General features: G+C 50.1%; 1 protein-coding gene across 4 annotated transcripts in view; it reads left to right on the top strand.

Annotated features, from left to right (window-relative positions):
- Asap2 (ArfGAP with SH3 domain, ankyrin repeat and PH domain 2) overlaps positions 1 to 12,211 on the top strand; it is a 151,610-nt gene that overhangs the window by 75,064 nt on the left and 64,335 nt on the right. For all 4 annotated transcript variants that reach the window (XM_075984073.1, XM_075984072.1, XM_075984075.1 and 1 more), the window contains exons 4-5: positions 9,404 to 9,478; positions 10,602 to 10,651. In XM_075984073.1, the coding sequence (XP_075840188.1) occupies positions 9,404 to 9,478; positions 10,602 to 10,651 (125 nt within the window). The remainder of the gene's footprint in view (positions 1 to 9,403; positions 9,479 to 10,601; positions 10,652 to 12,211) is intronic.

Raw genomic sequence — 12,211 nt, 5'->3', positions numbered from 1 at the left:
TCCCCACTTTTTAGCACCTTTAATCCTTAGACCAATCCCAATGGATTGAGTCAGTTTTGCACCTGCTGCAGAGATTGGATAACGGAGGGTCCCAATGGCGTATTGAGCCGAAATCTCGAGGACCAGAGCGCCTTGCTACTTTGGAGTATGTACTCCAATAAAGGCCACCTGCACCGTGGTGTGGACCTTAGGGTCTCAGTTACTCATTTGGGCAGTTCTTTCTATCTTTTATTCTCTGTGAAAGCGGAGAGCGGAGCAGAGCTTGGCCTCCGTGCTGTGCCCGGTGCCTTGCTGGCCAGACCGTGGCTTTGCCACTTGTAGAATCTGAAAAGTGTCACTGGGTGCAGGTGCCGTCAGACTTCGTGCAGAGTGGAAGTCGCGGGCATTCAAGCTACTCCATTTCCTTTGCTTCTGGTGACTGCCATGCACAAGAGCTTGTTCCGCCACCTCATGAGCATGGGGTGCAGAGGCTAAGTGGGCCTCAGCCGCTAAGGGACCGAGCTGGGGTCCAAAATGAGGTTGTATAACCCAAACTCATGTTGATACCCAAGGAGACTTCTTGTTGGCATTTGGGGGGACGGAAGGATGGAAAGTTTGGTGGAGGTATGTGCAGACAGCCTGAGGGCTGGATTCCCAGCTGAAAGGACAGTGAGATGGCTCACTGTCCCGCCTCACGTGGCCGATGTGGCGGCAAACTGAACAAGTGGTCTCTTGGGGTTGTTCCAACCTGTAAACTCACGAAACCTGGCGCTGGGAACTTTGAGGGCACATGTTTCCAAGTTTTCACTTTGTGGAGTGCTGATCTTTGGTTTTATTTTCCAACAAAAATAAAGACAGAGAGAAGTTATCTGTGAGCCTCACTTAGTGCTCACCACAGTGTGGACGCTGTCGACCATAGGAGTGCCGAGCCACAGCTGAGCTGACCATTAGGAGAACTCTCCTTTTTGGGGGTACACTTTCAAAGTCTTGTTTTGGGTCACCTGTTTTTGGACTCTTTGTTGATCTCCCACAGACCTTGAAAAGGCACTTCAGTGTAGTTGAGAGTCTCAGCTTCATCTCTTTCCCAAAAGATAATTGCCACCTGCCTGTTTGGAGGCCTAAAAGGATACTTCCAAAACCGCTGGACCAGCTCCAGGGAAGGCCGACTTAGTATGAAATGAGATTTTCTTCCTAACAACACGAGACTCTCACCGTTAAAAAGACTGAGTCTGGACAGAATCAAGGAAGAAAGCAGGTGGTTCCAGAACGAACACCGTGGCACTAAACAGGTCGTAAAGGCAGCGTGGCTTCTTAGACTCTTTTCCCTTCTCAGAGGAGCACGAGAATTCTGGAGAGATTTCCCTTGGACCACTTCTATGGCGAGAAGGGACTTTTGAATGACAAGCTTCAAGCTGGGACTGATTTCCGCAAGGTCAGCTTTAGAGAAATGTCTTGTCTCTGATAATGGGAAGTCACAGTCACAGAACCTGCTCAAGTGAAGACGTTGAGCCTTCGCTTGAAGAACAGGAGCCAGGGAGGCAGGGCTGAGGGCGGAGTTACGGTGTGAGAGCTACTGTATCTCTGAGCTGAGGAATTTCCATTTTCTCATACCAAAAGAGGACCCAGGAGCTCCACCGAGCATCTCTTGGTCATCACTGTTGCTCTGTGCAGCTGCCTGGACGTAGAAGATACCACAGCTGGATCAGAGCAGGCCACTAGGCTCTGACTGGATAAGCAGAAGTGAGTAGCTTTAGTGCCTGGCAGAGGGGCGACCCACATCAATTACCTTGCCTCCTGAGTGCTGGGATTAAAGGTGTGTGCCACCATGACAAAGCCTGAGAAAGTGGGAGACAGACACTGTTGTGGGAGGGGACAGGCTGCCTAGGTCCCCCGGAACAGGGAGGAGAGCTGAGACAGGGCCTGGCACTTGGCCGAGCACAAGCAGGTGTTGTACAGGCCAGTGAGCTCCACCTTGTCTATCTTTTATGAGAACCTACCGTGTGCTTTGCAGGCCGATAGCCTTCCTAGAGTCCTACCAGCCTGGAAAGCTGTCCCTCTCTTATTGCAGTGTGAAATCGACTGTGTTTTTGGCAGCTGGCTTCATTTGGTCTTTTAGTTTGTGTTAAACTCTCAAGATTGGCGGGGGCTTTCTCTAAACTTATCAAGGTGATGCTGCTGCCAAAGACACAGGATGGAGGGGTCTGCCCAGTAGGCTCCCCTATATAGAAAGTGTGTGTGTGTGTGTGTGTGTGTGTGTGTGTGTGTGTGTGTGTGTGTGTTAGATAGTCTAAGACACCAGCATCCATTGCCTGGGGGAATGTTATATCTATATCAAGAACAAAAGTGGGCCAGATAATTTTGCTTAGAAAGTTTCTTGGTGTATATGTGCTGGCCGCCTTGCACGCAAGGGGACCGGTCTTAAGGAAGCATGCTGAGGATGTGTTCAGTCTGGCTGAGAGCCCTCTTACTCTGGGGGCTGGGATGTGAAACCATGGAAAGAACTCTGACTTCACAGCTCCTGGCTACCCATTCCTATTTGTATGATTTGGGGACCAGGAGAAGGCCCTACCCTGTTTCCATATCTGTTCCGTGGGAAGAGCAAGGCTTACTTCTCAGGACGGCTGTGACAGGTGAGATGAAATGCCGCTGTGCCATTTGGTGGCGTATTCCAGCCATTGTCTTTTCCAAAAATTTTCTGCTTAGGTGTCTGTTCTTTCAGAAAAGCGACTTTGAGGAGGAACATGGAGAACTGACCCTTGAGTCTGGCAGGTACACTTCTGCCCAGGTCCTTTGTGTTAGCCATCCTCTCTGCCAAGAATCTTCTACCAGACTCTCCTCGTTCTCTGCCTTGCCTGCTTCAGACTCTGCTCAAACATTACCCTGATTGTCTTTGAAAGAGTCCCTCTCCCGCACATGACAACAACAGTCACACCTAGGCTGGAAGCAACTCGAATCCACAGCAGGATAAATGAATCGTGGTGTGTCTTTATACTGTGATTAGGGAGGAAGGGATGATGGGTAGATACATCAGTGGGAATGAGTCCCAAAGAAACCATGCTCAAGGAGCCAGATGGTGAGGAGTTAGTACTACAGATCCCACCTCTGAGAGATGCTAGGAGGTGGGAGCTTTTGCTTGAGGACGGGAGCAGGTAAGAAATAACCTACCTGGAGACCAGGCGTGAAGACAAGCCATTTTGGGAGGTGTTGGTATGACACATTGGATAGTGACATGATTTCATGGGTGTTCTAACCTTCATTTCATGTCCTAACCTTTTCAAATGTGTGTGGTTTGTGCTATGAATTACCCCTCGGTAGGCGTGCTTAAAACATTTGAAGCTATGTGCTGAAGCATCGGCATGGAGGAGAACCTCTGCGCTGATGGAAATGATCCTCTGTCCAATGCGTTAGGCCACGAGCCACAGCAGGAACTCAGTCCTGACGAGAGGCACAGGCAGCTGGCATCCATTCTGGCGGGCAGTATGCCACGCCATCCGTTAGCGCCACCTCGCACGTGGATCCGAGATCTTGGGCCCAGAGAGAGAATGGAGCTTGGGGCAGATGAGACACTGCTTTGTGGGCTGAGGTGAGGTGAGGAGGGCTGAAGTTGAGGAGTTTTAAGGTTCCAAAGTAAAATGGCGAGGATGGGCAGCATGTGAAGGTGGCATTGGCAGGTACAGTACCGCCCCCTTCTAGTTGTTAGTTCTGGTGTTCCTGACCTCTGCTTGGCGTGCGCCTCTGTCTTGCTGGCCCAGGAACTTCGATTGTACGTATGAGATTATAGACTTTTGCCTGCAGTTGACTCATCTTGTCCAAATGAACTCCAGAAAGACTGGAAGAGGGAAGGAGGGAAAGATGAAATTTTAGAAGCTTGTGTGTTGGTTCACGGTAGTCACAGGCTTGATGAAGTGACCGTTGTACTTAGGAGTGCTTGCTGCTCCCAAGGCGTTTTACAAGGCTAGTTTACAGTGGAGACAAATGTTCTCAGTGGTCGCCTGAGGTTAAGTTAATCCTTGCCTCAGTGTTATGGCCGGGGTGTTCATTTCTGCCCAGCAAAACTTGCGGTGGAGTGTTTAACAGCTGCCTGTGTAAGATCAGGGTTGATCAAGGCGATGTGAAGACTCTAAGAGAGAGAGAGGAGATAGGTCTCTCCAGAAGCAGGTTGTCCTTCGATGAGATTGATAAAGGGGGTCTCTCGGGAGTGGAGGTGTTGTGCCCAAGCACATGGGGATATTCCAGGGACGAATACCAGGGGGACTTTTGGGGCGGGAGATTCCATCCACAGATCTGTCCCTGCAGTCTCAAGAGTTGTCAGTACCAAAGGAGGTTGGCTGTTGATCTTATCACAAGATCCCTGGGTCCTGAGAAGAAAGATGTCGTCACCGTGTTGGCTTTCCTGTCCAGGAGTTTCTCAGTCCACCTGAAGTTTTGGGGTTATTAGTCCATTAGCCTGAGTACATGCCGCAGAGGCCTCGGACTTGTTGGTCTTGCTGCTGACTGGCACTGAGGCCCAGGGGGAGCAGGGAGACTCCCTAGTGAAACCTCTAAAGGAGGCTCTGTTATATTTCTACAGTTCCTTTACCATTTTGATTTTTAAGGTTTATTTTAGTGGTGTGTGGTGTGTGTGTTTATGAATATCTATTTGTAAACAAACCAAACCAGGGAGTGGCTCCTCGTGGAGGGGGCTGAAGTTAAATCCGGTGCTCTCCGAGAACAGAATGTGGTGTTCCTAATAACCCCTTTAGCCCAATTGCTTCTTCCAGCAGGCAACTTAAAAAGCCTTTTCAAAGTATATTACCCACATCCTAAGAACCACCTGTTTAAATGAGTTTGTGCTTTCTGGAACCTTCCCTGAAGCCGGGCCTCTTGCCATGCCTCAGGTTTAGAGACACCCTCTTCCCCCCAGTATTCCTTGTTCTCTGAGGATCCTGTCTCCCCAGCTCCAGTCAATACTGCTCTGCTTTTAGCCTCTGTTACTATAACTTAATTTTGGTTAGGAAAAAAAAGAAGAAGAAACCAGTAGTTTGTTATTTCAGTCAACTTTTTCTAATGCCAAGAAGGAAACTCCGTAAATAGAGCCCAGACTCCTTCGGCAGGCCCGGCGCCCAAGCTCCACTTTGCTGCAGCTGACAGGGCAGTCCCCTCTGCTGACATGGCTGCTTGTGTCTACATCAGCATCTCAGTCCACCTTCTGCGCCCGCCAGTTACCTGGGCACAGCATCTCAGTCCACCTTCTGTGCCCGCCAGTTACCTGGGCACACGACTCTGGTCCTGTAGGAGGATAGAGTTCTGCCCGTGTTTTAAAGCCAGTTTCACAGGCCTTGCTCAACAAAAATTTCCCTCCTCTCCAGATAAAAGTGACTCTGAGGAGCCCCACTCCCCGCCCCGTGCTTCCCTTATGGCTCACGGGGGCTCCACCAGGACGTTACAGGCGGCTCTCCTCCCTATCAAGCCCGATTCCTAGGCTGAGTCTGTCTCAGTTGTCTTCATCTCCTGGCCCTTCTCTACCCCATTTCTTCCCTGGCACCCCCTGAGGCTGCACGTAACCCCCCCCCCCCACAGGTCTTCACTGTTGTCATTGTTAAATGTTCTCGCACGAGGGACTGCGTGGCCTGACCCCAGTGTGTCTGTCGCTTAAGATGTTCTTAACTATATGAAGATTTGCTTAAATGAACGAACATTAAAAACATGCTGTATTAATCCCAGCGCTCAAAGAGGCAGAGGCAGGTGGATCTCTGTGAGATCGAGGCCAGCCTGCTCTATACAGTGAGTTCCAGGACAGCCAAGGCTACACAGAGAAACTCTGTCTTGAAAAACAAAGTAAAGCCAAACAAACAAACAAAAAAGATGAAAAAAGCATACCACCCCAGTGTGTGTGTATATCCACAATTGTCCGTGCTTCTCTTTCCTATAGGTTTTGCCTGCTTCTTTTTGTATTAAAATCTATTTGATCAATCTGCTATCAGCACCAATCCTCAATCCTCTCCCTTCTCTTTTTCCTGTTTTTGTTTTGTTTTGTTTGGGGGAAAAGAGGGCTTGAACTAAGATGGGATGGCCTTGAACTCTTAACCCTTCTTCTGAGTGAAGAGTTACAAGTGTGTGGCAGTTACTGGTTTGTGCAGTGCTGGGAACTGAACTTAGTACATGCTAGGAAAGTGCTCTCCTAAGCGAACTACACCGCTGGCCCTAGAGTTTATCGTATTTCTTTTACCCTCTTAGCCAGCTGTTGGCGAAGTAGACTCAGAAAACTCATGGTTGTATTGATAAACTTTATTCCTTTGTTATGATACAGTCGATTCTGCTTTTGTTGCTGCTGCTGCTGCTGTTGTGTGTTATTTTGAGGCAGATTCTTCCTAAGCAGCTGTGCTGGCTCTTTGATGTCAACTTGACACTGGCTGGAGTCTTTGGAAAAGTTGGGGCTGTTGGCAAGTCTCTAGGGCGTTTTCTGAAGGAGTGGTGGATCGGGAAGTGTCCAGCCCATTGTATTTTGATGCTCCTTCTGGGCTGGTGGTCCTGGAGTCTCTAAGAATACAGACTGAGTAAGCCATGAGAAGCAAGCCAGTAAACAGCGTGCCTTCCATGGCCTCTGCATCAGCTCCTGCCTTCAGGTTCCTGCCCTGTTTGAGTTCCTGTCCTGGCTTCCTTTAGTGATGGACTGCAGTGTGGCCATGTAAGCCGAACAGACTCTTCTCCCCAGCTTGCTATTGGCCATGGCACTTCATTACAGCAATAGTAACTGTGACAGTAACCACACTGACTTTGAACCTGGGATCCTTCCCTCTCATCCTCCAGTGTGCCAGGCTTACAGGCACGTGCCGCCACACCTTCATTCGACTTAAAAGTAGTGATGTAATTCACTCTGTAACTGAAGCCTTGTGTCTGGATGGTCAGAGGATGTTTGTTGATTGGTCCTCTCTCAGGCCACACCCCATGTTGGGAGACGTGGTGCTCATGAGAGGGAGCATGGAGCGCTGGCTTTTAGAACATACCAGATGCAGGTAGGACCTGCCAAGTGCCAGAAGAAATTCAGTACAGGGAAAGTCTGGGGACCTGGGGAATGATGGGGGAGGGAAGGAGATGATCCCTTTGTTCTGGGAAAGGTGGCATTTGAGTCCTGCTGGGAAGGAGATAGCGCTGGACAGTGAGGACAAGAGAGGACATTGCAGCCAGGGGACAGATCGAGGACAAGCCACTAAATTGGAAAAGCAGAGTTCAGGAGGCTGAACGGAGAGCTGAAAAGTGGCAGATGAGATGCATGGGATGGGGCCAGCACAAATTAGCACTTTGGTATCCCTTAGCAACCTGGTCCCAGGTAAGCCTGGTAGGACTGCGAAGGAGGGCTTGGGGCAGCCAGGGCCTAGAAGCCTGTGACAGGGAGCAAGAGATGCAATGCCTTGTAAGGAGAAGGGACACCAAGGCATGGGGTGGTTGCATTATGGGTGTCGGCGGAGACTCTTTGGCCTCGCGTGGCTGTATGGTGCAGAGCAGAGGTGCATTGCGGACCACTCCCAGGTGAAGCAGCTGGTTAGTAGAGGGGACAGGAACAAGGATGGTTGTAGAGCCAAGGTATCAAGCCTTGGTCCTTGGTCTTGCAGGAGGGAAGGGTGAGCCCCTACATGGGGACTTCCTGTCTGTTCACAGTGGAAACCCGGGTGTGATTGCTCTCAGGGATTAATCACAGGCAAAGGCTAGTTCATCGCCCGCCGGCATCCACAGACCTCACTCTCAGCAGGGCTTTGCGGTATGTAAAAGTTGATCCGTTAAGGTTAATCCTTACAGGCCGTGGCAGATTCCGGTGTGCCTTGGGCTGAGGCCAGGCCCATGACAAATGCTGACTCACTTAATACTAAAGCAACGGTTACTCAAAAAAATTGTTTTGGAAATGGCAGGCGTTAATACGCTCTCCTTTGACCACGGGGGTTTCTTTTTTGGTGGTTGTTTCTGTTTTTATGCCAGCATCATGGCGCGCTTTTGCAGTGTTGTGCAAGCGAGTTCCAAGCTCACTTGAACATTTCGTGTGCCGAGAGCCTAAGGAGATGACTCAGCTGGTAAAGGTGTCTACTGCCAGCCGAGCCTGAGGACCAACCTTATTAACCCCCAGGACTTACATGGTACAAGGGGAGAAACGGCTCCCTTAAGTTGCCCTCTGACCTCACACATGTGCCACGGCACCTACATGCCTACACACAGTAATTAAAGTTGTATGTGCTGGAGATAGGGGATCTCACTATGTAGTCCTGGATGCCCTGGAACTCACAGAGATCCACCTGCATCTGCCTCCCTGGTACTGGGATTAAAGGCGTGTGCTGGCAAGCCCAGATATATTCCAGATTGTCTTTTTAAATGGTGGCGTTTGTTTTATCTCCCTGTGCAAGGTAACTACCAAAACGTTAAGTTCCCTTCGCTGGGGTTGAATGTGAATGCAGAGGTTCTCCCGTCCATTTCTGTGATGTAGACATGGGACCTGCTGACACAGTGTGGCAGAGGTTGTGTTGATGGAGAGGGGGCGCAGGTAGGCTGAGCCCAGGAGGGAGGAAGTGTATCTCAAGCTTATTTCCCACGTGGGAAGGCATCTTGGGGTCGAGGGCTCGCCTCTGTGCTGGAGGTTTGCGGTTGGCACTTCACTCACATTTGAGTTGCCCTTGAAGCATCCGTGCTTGCTCACAGCAGACCCCGAGTGTGTCAGGAAGTTCTGATTCCCTAAGATTCACTCCGCGATGACAATTCAAGACGGCATTTCTGGCTTCTTTTGGCAAGGAGAGCAAGGCTCTGGCTCCCTGGCTTCTGCCCTTCCTTTTCCTGGCTCTCTGCTTTCTCCTTTTTCCAGCAGACGGGTACACAAGCACACTTTCCCAGACACTGATAACCATACCATACTCACGCATGCGCCCTCTCTCACACTCCTTGGCACACAGCCCTCCTCTGTGCTCTGCCGTCTAACCTGCATCCTCATTTCTTCGCTCATTGCCTTCAGTGTTTGCTCACACGCCTTCCCTGCAGACAGAAACCTCTGGATCTGCCTTCCTCTCATTCCCGTGTAGGGATCATGCCGGCTGGACCCCCACACTGCCTGGAGTGGGCTGCTAGCAATGTCGTTGAGAAGTGGGTTGTGCCCTTTTGTTTCAAGCACTGGAGTGAGTGATTCTCTCACTGATTGGTGGTTCGGAGATAGGTTTAGGTTTCACTAGTGGTGACAACTTCCCACAGCTTAGCAATTGAAGGTTCTCGTGGAAGCCTACAGATCCAGGTCTTCCGTTAGCTGCATGCTCACTTCTGAAGCAAAATGAGTGAGTGGGGAAGGCCACCACACCCTCCTGGCCAGGCTGTCCACGAAGGGAGATTATTCCCAGCATCCTTCCCAACACGCTTGTCATCTTTGCTTGGATTAGAAAGGACGTTGACTATCTTCTGTGCTTTTCCTTTTTAGATTCAAAATATGAACAACATCATCTCCTTCCCTCTGGACAGTCTGCTGAAAGGAGACCTGAAAGGCGTGAAAGGGGTACGAATGAGTACCGGGGTTTGGACATTGTGGGGGGGGGGGCGCCATGCCACTTGGCCTGTGGGTTCTTCTCTTGCTGGTGCTGCAAGTTTGGTGAAGGGAGAACACAGAGAGGGAAACGAGCCAGTTGGAGACTCGCAGCACACCAGAGGGTTCCCACAGGAACACGGGGAGGCGGGGGAATCTGGTTTCCTTGCTGTTGTGTTCCTGCTCTACCCCTAGAAAGTACCCTAGCAAGAGCAGAAGGTCTCATGGAGCGTGAGCTGACTATGTGACTCTGCCCCCAGAGGATGCTCACCGAGGCCTTGTAGTACTTAGTTGATGCAGGAACTGCTATTAGTTTCAGGGCTAAAGGGATGTTTGGCTGGGTTCTTGAGAAACCCACGTCTTTGTATGTGTGTGTGATTTCAGGGGCTTGGTCTAGGCACATCTGGCAGCCTGTCTGAACCATCTTGGGGACCTCTGCCTAGACCCCCTGCTGAATCCCTTCCAAAGCAGGCAGGGAGAGAGCTGTTAGGACAGCAAGGGACATGATGTGTTTTCCCTGTGCAGGCCCGGAAATCAGGCCAGCTGATTTACCAGGAAACAAACAAACAAAAAGCAAGGGGTAGGAGGTTGCAGAGGAAAGACACGTCCCACAGTAGAAGCATGGATCCACGCCCTGGGCCAGGCTGTCAGGAGCGGGAGGGCAATTTCACAGAGACCTTCCATGGCCCCTGGAGACACAAAGTTTAAACACAGAAAATAGTCTTGTTGAAGGGAAACAGAGCTGTGTGGGAACCTTTGGACAGACGTGAAGGCCAAGCCCTGTTAGAAACCACGAACCCCAGCTCTGAACCCTGAGTGCAGAAGGGAAGCCCAGGACACAAGGATGGGGTGAAGTGAACACGGGCGGTATGCATGTTGTTTGACCTGATCTTTGTGTGTGTTGTATGTTGTATAAAGCATGTCTTAGAATGAGAAAGAATGGAAAGGAAGGAAGGCTGGCCGGTCCACCCCTAGTCTCAAGGGGTGACTTCTTCCAGAGGCTAGTGCCTGTACAAACCAGTCTAGGGGTTTGGATGTCTGTCTTGCACAGAAGTTAATGATTAATTAAACTTACTCGCTGCCCCTCTGCTTGCAGGACCTGAAAAAGCCCTTTGATAAAGCGTGGAAGGACTATGAAACCAAAATGTGAGTGTTCTTTATTGTTTTAAGTTATGTAGGCAATTTGAGATTTCAGTTTAAAATGGGGATTTTGTTGCTCGCAGGGACTGTCTGAATAAACCAAATCCAGGAAAGGATTTTCCTCAAGCTGTGTCACATGGCTCCTGGTGGCAGGTGTATCTGTTGTCTGCGTTCAGAGAGGGTGGCCTCTTCCAGCAAGCTCTGTGGTGTCGGGGTCGTGGTGGTCACAGAATAGGGTTTCACATTAGGGCTTCCTGGTGGTTCATTAAATAAACAAGCAGAGCCCTGGAGCTGGGGGATGGCTCACGGGATAAACCACTGACTCTGCGAACGTCAAGTCCTGAGTTTGAGGCCCCAGAACCCGTGTGAAGAGACAGCTGTTGTGGTGGCTGTGATGGCACTGTCCTGGGGTAAGGTGGGAAGTGGAGATGGCCAGAGTTCCTGAAATTTGTCTACCAGGTCGCCCCTTACACAGGGGCAAACGAGAGACGCTGTCTCACAGAAAGCAAAAGACAAGGACTGACCCCTGAGGGGGCCCGCTGACCACGTTCCCGCCAGGTTACACACACAGATGCAGGCAGGTGCACCTCCACACACAAGGGTGTCTTTTTGTTCTTTTGTTTGTAATATTTATTTATTTACTTATTATGTATAAAATATTCTGTCTGTGTGTGTGCCTGTAGGACAGAAGAGGGCACCAGACCTCATTACAGATGGTTGTGAGCCACCATGTGGTTGCTGGGAATTGAACTCAGGACCTTTGGAAGAGCAGGCAATGCTCTTAACCGCTGAAACATCTCTCCAGCCCTCGTTTGTTTGTTTTTTAAGTGCACTCTTAGCTCCCAGTCCCTGTTTATCTGAAATACTAGATCTCTTGTTTTTAGGACTGCCAGCCTCGAGGGCTTCAGTTTTTACTTGGTTTCTTTGTTGCTAGGGAGGGAGGTAGTGGTTGGGGCTCAGTGACCCTGATGTCTCCCTCTGCTGAAGGTCAGTCTGCTAGTGGCCAGGGACAGGCAGTTAGAACATTTCTCATCAGTTTCTCATTCTGAAGGCAGGGAGAATAAGGCCAGCTAGAAAAAGCTAATGATGGTATCGTATGTGTGTGTGTGTGTATGTGTGTGTATGGTGGGAGAGAGGGTGCCTTAAAGGTGTTGATGATTGAAATGATGGAGATTGACAATTCCTTTAAATGTTTTGTGTTTACCTTGTATCTGCCGGGGTGCTGAAGGCATCCCTGAAAGGAAAGACACTTCCCTACGGAGCCGTCTGGTAAAGTGAAGGGTCTTCAGAAGAAAGTCATTGTAAAAATGACTTAAGTGTTTTAACTGGGTCCCTCACCCCGACCACGGGTGGCATCCACTCCTATACTCAGCAGGAGTGGAACAAGACTGGGGGACCTAGAATGTCTGTTCAACTCAAGGAGGCTCCCAACTGTCATCCTTGGCCACTTAGCCTCTTTTCACTGTGTTAAGTTCAATGCCGTCAGCACACGGCTGCTACTGTTTGCTGGGGCCTGGCATCTGCCTATGTAGCTTAGGGTCAGGAGTGGGATTGGCTCACCACTAT

This window comes from Microtus pennsylvanicus, chromosome 8 (assembly GCF_037038515.1).
Source record: "Microtus pennsylvanicus isolate mMicPen1 chromosome 8, mMicPen1.hap1, whole genome shotgun sequence".
NCBI lineage: Eukaryota > Metazoa > Chordata > Mammalia > Rodentia > Cricetidae > Microtus > Microtus pennsylvanicus.
This window is presented reverse-complemented; position numbering and strand designations above follow the sequence as displayed.